At 46.4% G+C, this 7,212-nt stretch overlaps 1 protein-coding gene across 1 annotated transcript in view; it reads left to right on the forward strand.

The window, feature by feature from the left end:
• MEI1 (meiosis inhibitor 1) overlaps window positions 1-7,212 on the forward strand; it is an 89,732-nt gene that overhangs the window by 48,886 nt on the left and 33,634 nt on the right. The window contains exons 16-17 of the mRNA XM_011945146.1: window positions 1,685-1,853; window positions 4,668-4,815. Coding sequence (XP_011800536.1) covers window positions 1,685-1,853; window positions 4,668-4,815 — 317 coding nt within the window. The remainder of the gene's footprint in view (window positions 1-1,684; window positions 1,854-4,667; window positions 4,816-7,212) is intronic.

The following is a 7,212-nucleotide window of genomic DNA, read 5'->3' on the forward strand; positions in this document are numbered from 1 at the left end:
GTGTTAGCCAGGATGGTCTCGATCTCCTGACCTCGTGATCCGCCCGTCTCAGCCTCCCAAAGTGCTGGGATTACAGGCTTGAGCCACCGCGCCCGGCCTAAATATTCCTTCTTTTATGAAACCGTTTTCATAAGAAATCTAGAAATCTGCCCTCAGGATAAAGTCCCAATTCTTTAAGTGGCATTTGCTTAAAGGTCTTTCACAGTCCAGCTGCAGATTACATCACATAGTTCCCCAGCTGCTGACACCCCACATCTATTCACTGACTGTCTAGTCACACTGAATGGAAACATGGCATGTCTTCTCATGCCTTCAGGCCTCTGGACACTTTGCTTCCTTTTCTCTTTTCTCCTGTCGCTGCCTCTTTTCTCCTCACCCTCCACAGTTCGTTTGTTTCTTTCTTTTTCTTTTTTTTTTTTTTTGAGATGGAGTCTCGCTCTATCACTCAGGCTGGAGTGCAGTGGTGCGATCTTGGTTCACTGCCGGCTCCGCCCCCACCGGGTCCACGCCATTCTCCTGCCTCAGCCTCCTGAGTAACTGGGACTATAGGGGCCCGCTACCTCGCCTGGCTAATTTTTTGTATTTTTAGTAGAGATGGGGTTTCACTGTTTTAGCCAGGATGGTCTCGATCCTGACCTCATGATCTGCCCGCCGCGGCCTCCCAAAGCTTTCTTTCTTTTTTCTGAGATGGAGTTTTGCACTTGTCACCCAGGCTGGAGTGCAATGGTGCCATCTCGGCTCACTGCAACCTCTGCCTCCCGGGTTCAAGTGATTCTCCCACCTCAGCCTCCCAAGTAGCTGGGATTACAGGCACCCGCCATCATGGCCAGCTAATTTTTGTATTTTTGTAGGGACAGGGTTTCACTATGTTGGCCAGGCTGGTCTTGAACTCCTGACCTTAGGTGATCTGCCCTTCTCAGCCTCCCAAAGTGCTGGGATTATAAGTGTGAGTCACCACACTCAGCCCACAGTTTCTTCCTCTTTGACCTTGCCTTCCCCATGCCAGGCGATCTGAGTCACTCCCTCCTCAATATGGCGCTGACCACATGTCCTGCAATTCAATTGCGTGTCTCATTATATGTCTCTTCCCATCAGCTGCCAGTTTCTGGAGGTAGGGCCTGGGTCTCACAGCCTGTCCTAAGAGTAGTAGCCACCCAATGAACATATGTCAAATGAATGTTTTTGGGAGGTGGAGATGGGTGGATCACCTGAGGTCAGGAGTTCAAGACCAGCCTGGCCAACATGGTGAAACCCCGTCTCTACTAAAAATACAAAAAATTAGCTGGGCATGGTGGTGGGTGCCTGTAATCCCACCTACTTGGGAGGTTGAGGCAGGAGAATTGCTTGAACCCAGAAGGGGGAGGTTGCAGTGAGCCGAGATTGCGCCATTGCACTCCAGCATGGGCAACAGAGCAAGACTCTGTCAAAAGAAAAAAGGAAATAAAAAAGAATGAATGTTAATTTTTGAGACATATCCATGTCCTTCCTCTTGTTAACTTTAGTCTTTCCTGGTAGGCTGAACCTTGCTCAAAGGAAGAGGAGCCTCTGATTTCCTTATTTCCTTCTATACTGCATTTACCCTTGCTGCCCTGTACAGTACTCTGCATGTAGTAGGTACTAATGTGCTGATTACCTGTTCTCCTATGTTCTCTGTGTGGCTTTTCTCTACTTGTTCCCTCCCTAGAACTCTCTGCAGTGTCTGAGCTCCTACAGCACAGGCTGCCCCAGATAAGCAGCAGCAGCCCTGAAAGCCTTGCCTTCCTGTCGGATCGCCAGTACATGGAGGGAGCTGCTCGCCAGAGACAGTACTGCATCCTGCTCCTCTTTTACTTGGCCTACATCCATGAGGACAGGTCAGTGCACAAAAGTGGTGGCTGGTGGTGGGTCTTGGGACCTTCATCAGCAGTTCAGTTCAGTATTCACAGAGGCATCCCTCCAAGCCTGATGCTGGACACTGGGGACACAGGGATAAGTAAGAGATGGGTTGTGTCCCTGAGAGGCTCATATCTTGGAAGGGGGTTAGAACAGGTGGGTAGACACTGTGCTGAGAGACAGAGGCCGAGAAAGCCAATGAGTATTCCTTGCTATCCTTGAGGGTGGTGTTTGTGCACAGAAAAAAAATTTCAGTTTACTTTGGTTTTAATCATTACTATCCAATTTATTACATTTTAAAAATCATGGCTGGGCATGGTGGCTCACGCCTGTAATCCCAATGCTTTGGGAGGCCAAGGTGGGCCAATCACTTGAGGTCAGGAGTTCGAGACCAGCCTGGCCAACACGGCGAAACCCTGTCTCCACAAAACATACAAAAATTAGCTGGTCGTGGTGGTCCACACCTATAATCCCAGCTACTCCAGAGGCTGAGACAGGAGAATTGCTTGAACCCAGGAGGCGGAGGTTGCAGTGAGCCAAGATCGTGCCACTGCACTCCAGCCTGGGTGACAGAGTGAGACTCCATCTCAAAAAGGATATAAAAATAAAGGACTGTTCTTTCTTAAACTTTAAGAAATAATTTATTGGGCTGGGCACGGTGGCTCACACCTGTAATCCCAGCACTTTGGGAGGCCGAGGCAGGTGGATCACCTGAGGTCAGGCGTTTGAGACCAGCCTGACCAACAAGGTGAAACCCTGTCTCTACTAAAAGGGCATGGTGGTGGGTGCCTGTAATCCCAGCTACTTGGGAGGCTGAGGCAGGAGAATTGTTTGAACCCAGGAGGGGGAAGTGCAGTGAGCCGAGATTGCACCATTGCATTCCAGCATGGGCAACAGAGTGATACTCTGTCTCAAAAAATAAATAAGTTAATAAATTAATAATAATAATTTATTAGGTGGGTGTGGTGGCTTATACCTGTAATCCCAGCACTTTGGGAGGCCGAGGTAGGTGGATCACCTGAGTTCAGGAGTTCAAGACCAACCTGACCACCATGGTGAAACCCTCTCTCTACTAAAAATACAAAATTAGCCAGACGTGGTGGCGAGCACCTGTAATCCCAACTATTCAGGAGGCTGAAGCAGGAGAATCACTTGAACCCGGGAGGCAGAGGTTGCAGTGAGCTGATATTTCGCTATTGCACTCCAGCCTGGGTGACAGAGTGAGACTCAGTCTTAAAAAAAAAAAAAAAAATTATTGAGGTAAAATTTACACAACATAAGCTTGACCATTTTAAAGTGAACAATTCAGTGGTATTTAGTAGTAATTTCAAATGTGCAACCACCACCTTCATCTAGTTCTAGAACACTTCCATCACTGCAAAGCTGTCACTTCCATTCCTCCTCCCTCCCCAGCTCCTGGCAACCAACAATCTGTTCTGACTCTTTGGATTTACCTATTCTGAATATTTAATATAGATGGAATCATACAAAGTGTGACTTTTTGTGTCTGGCTTCTTCCACTTAGCGTAACATTTTAGAAGTCCATCCAGTGAGCATAATGTTTGTATTGTGTATCAGTACTTCATTCCTTTTATGGCTGAATAATACACCTTTGTATGTATACACCATAATTTGCTTTTATTCACCTATTGATGGACATTTGGGCTCTTTCCACCTTTTGGCTGTTGTGAATAGTGCTGTTGTAAACATGTGTGTACATGTATTTGTTTGAGTAGTGTTTTTAATTCTTTTTGGGTATATTTTCAATCCTCTCACCTTGGCCTCCCGAAATGCTACCATTATAGACATGAGCCACCACACCTGGCCTCCTGTTTGCTGTCTTTTCACTTTCTTTTCTTTCTTCCTTTCCATTCCTGTCCTGTCCTGTCCTTTCCCCTTTTCCCTCCCCTCCTCTCCTCTCCCTTCACCTTCCTTCCTCTTCCCTCCCCTCCCCTACTCTACCCTCCCTTTTTCCTTACCTTCTCCTTTCCCATTCCTCTTCCTTTCCTTTCGTATCTTGCTGTCTCACCAAGGCTGAAATGCAGTAGCACAATCATGGCTCACTGCAGCCTCAACCTCCTGGGCTCTAGCGATCCTCCCATCTCAGCCCCCCAAGTAGCTGGCACTATAGGAATGCGTCTCCACAAATGGCTAAATTTTTTTTTTTTTTGTAGAGATGAGGTCTGACTACGTTGCCTAGGCTGGTCTCGAACTTCTGGCCTCAAGCAGTTCTCCCACCTCAGCCTCCCAGAGTGCTGGGACTCTAGGCATGAACCATCACACCTGGCCCTTTTCACTTTCTTAGCGGTATCTTTTGAAGCACAAATGTTTTTAATTTTGATGACCTCTAATTTATCTATTTTTTCTTTTGTCATTTATGCTTTTGGTGTTATATCTGTTAAATACACCACTGTTTAATGATAAATACAAGAAGAGAGGGGTGGAGCAGCTGCCAAAGCAGGGCCTTCTGAACCCCAGCAGTAGCACCCTTCTCTTTAACAGTGCTGGTCCAGCTGGCATATCGCTCACTTCCCAAGTGTGAATGAGGAGTATTTGGCCCATAACAAGGCATTGTTCTATGCCTTGAGTCTTGCACAAGGCATAGAAAAATGTGATGTATATATATGGCAATGCTTTGTAAGTATGTATAGCACACTGTTTGTGTAAGATGTCATTAGGCTGTGGGTGTGCTGGGGCAGGACAGTGAGCTCAGGAAGGATGTGGCCAGGCAGGATAGAAGAGCCTAGTGGCCTGCCAGCTCTGCCTTTCTCACTCAGGCTTTTCTTGTTTGACAGGTTTGTCTCAGAGGCAGAATTATTTGAGGCTGTGCAAAGCTTCCTCCTGTCTCTGCAGGACCAGGGCGAGCGCCCCCCACTGGTGATCTTCAAAGCCTCCATCTATCTGCTTGCAATCTGCCAGGACAAAGACAATACACTACGTGAGGTATGGACCACAATGCCTGGGCTCCTCCTCCTCCTGTACCTCTTTACATTAGTGTTCCCTGAGAGACCATGATGATGATAGTGTATAGACAAGCACGTGGTAGAGAGAGACAAAGTAGAGGCGTTAGAGAGTGGAGAGGAGTAGGATGCAGACTCATATAGAGCCTGTATAATTTACCTAATTCTTTCAGCAGTCCTGGGAGGAAGAGATTATTATTTGCATTCTACAGATAAGAAAATCAGGACTGAGGCTGGGCACGGTGGCTCATGCTTATAATCCCAGCACTTTGGGAGGCTGAGGTGGGCGGATCACCTGAGGTCCGGAGTGCAATGGTGTGATATTGGCTCACTGCAACCTCCACCTTCTGGGTTCAAGCGATTCTCCTGCCTCAGCCAGGGGTTCAAGACCAGCCTGGGCAACATAGTAAGACCTTGTCTCTACAAAAATACTAAAAATTGAAAAAAAAAAAAAAACTCTTTAAACTCTTTAGTCACCTTTGGAGGATGCTATGCAACAAACTCGTGTTTTTGAAAACTGGTAACGAAAGGAAAAGAATCAAGCATTTCACCTATGTTTCCTATGTCATCTAACCCTTCAGAGTAACTGAATAGTTAATGAGGGGAAGTTTCCCCTTCTGTTTTTTTTTTTTTTTTTGAGACAGAGTCTCGCTCTGTCACCCAGACTGAAGTGCAGTGGTGCGATCTCTGCTCACCACAAGCTCCACCTCCTGGGTTCACACCATTCTCCTGCCTCAGTCTCCCGAGTAGCTGGGACTACATGCGCCTGCCACCATGCCTGGCTAATTTTTTGTATTTTCAGTAGAGACAGGGTTTTATCGTGTTACCCAGGATGGTCTTGATCTCCTGACCTCGTGATCCGCCAGCCTCGGCCTCCCAAAGTGCTGGGATTACAGGCGTGAGCCACCGTGCCCAGCCGGGAGTTTCCTTTTATACAAGTATTTAAGTTAATAAACAAAGAGAGAATGACAGAACTAGAATATTATTGTTTTGTAATCCCTAATTAATTAGTGGATCTAGGCAGTGATCACCAGTGGCTGCTACTATCACAAAGAGAAAGGCAACAGGACATTGTGTGCCCAGGTGTGTCTTACTTGAAAACCCATTCACTTCCACTATGCCTTTCTGTTTCCATTCAAATTAAACCAGGTCTACTCGCATCACATTTGCCTCAACAGTAATCAAAAAGAGGCAAAATTAATAGTCAATGAAGGAACAGTATCTTTAGCTTTAGGCTGAAGGGTCCACACTAAGGAACAGAAGCAGTATTCTATGACATAGGTGAGAGGTTCAGTGATGAATCAGACATGGTCCTTGATCCCAGGAGTTTATAAAGAATCTGGAGAGAGAAAACTTGTCCACACACAACCACCATGAAAGTGATCCAATAGCCTGACTAACAATGATCTGAGTCCCAGCAATCCACTTTCTTTGATAAACTGTTACCAGAAGGAGATACCAATACCTCAGAGCTCTTTGCTCCTGTACCAACCAGAGGTGGTACTAAGGAATGAGCCTTAGGAGTCAGTCAGGTCTGAGCTGGAGTCCTGTCTCCCCCTCAGTTAACTGTGTGACCTACAGAAAGTTACTTGAACTTCAGTCTTGATTTTTTTTTTCAGAATACTAATAATTTTCATGACCTGAGAAGCCTTTGCTTCTAAACGAAAAGTTCTCTAACAATTGAACAACCAAGAGTCTTGTTGCCCAGGCTGGAGTTCAGTGCCACCATCTCAGCTCACTGCAACCTCTGCCTCCCGGGTTCAAGCAATTCTCCTGCCTCAGCCTTCTGAGTAGCTGGGATTACAGTGGGATTACAGGCATGTGCCACTATGCCCAGCTAATTGTTGTCTTTTTAGTAGAGATGGGTTTTCACCATGTTGGTCAGGCTGGTCTCGAACTCCTGACCTCAGGCGATCCACGCGCCTTAGCCTTTCAAAGTGCTGGGATTACAGGCATGAGCCACCGCGCCCGGCCAGAAAATTTTTAAAAATTGGCCAGGCATGGTGGTGCGCACCTGTGGTCCCAGCTAGTGGGAAGGCTGAGGCGGGAGGATTACTTGAGCCCAAGAGGTCGAGGCTGCAGTGAGCCATGTTCATGCCACCGCACTCCAGCCTGGGTGACAAGAGTAGAACCTTGTCTCAAAAAATAAGATAAAATTTAATGTAAATATATAAAGGGCAACATACAATCACAGCTTGATTTTTCTAGTCAATTTTATTTTGATATAATTTCACCTTACAAAAAATTGCAAGAATAGTTCAAAGACATCAATTAGCCAGATTCACCAATGTTTATTTTATTTATTTTTTTTTTTTTTGAGACGGAGTCTGGCTCCGTCGCCCAGGCTGGAGTGCAGTGGCCGGATCTCAGCTCACTGCAA

Source organism: Colobus angolensis, unplaced genomic scaffold, assembly GCF_000951035.1.
Source record: "Colobus angolensis palliatus isolate OR3802 unplaced genomic scaffold, Cang.pa_1.0 Scaffold239, whole genome shotgun sequence".
NCBI classification, from domain to species: Eukaryota; Metazoa; Chordata; class Mammalia; order Primates; family Cercopithecidae; genus Colobus; species Colobus angolensis.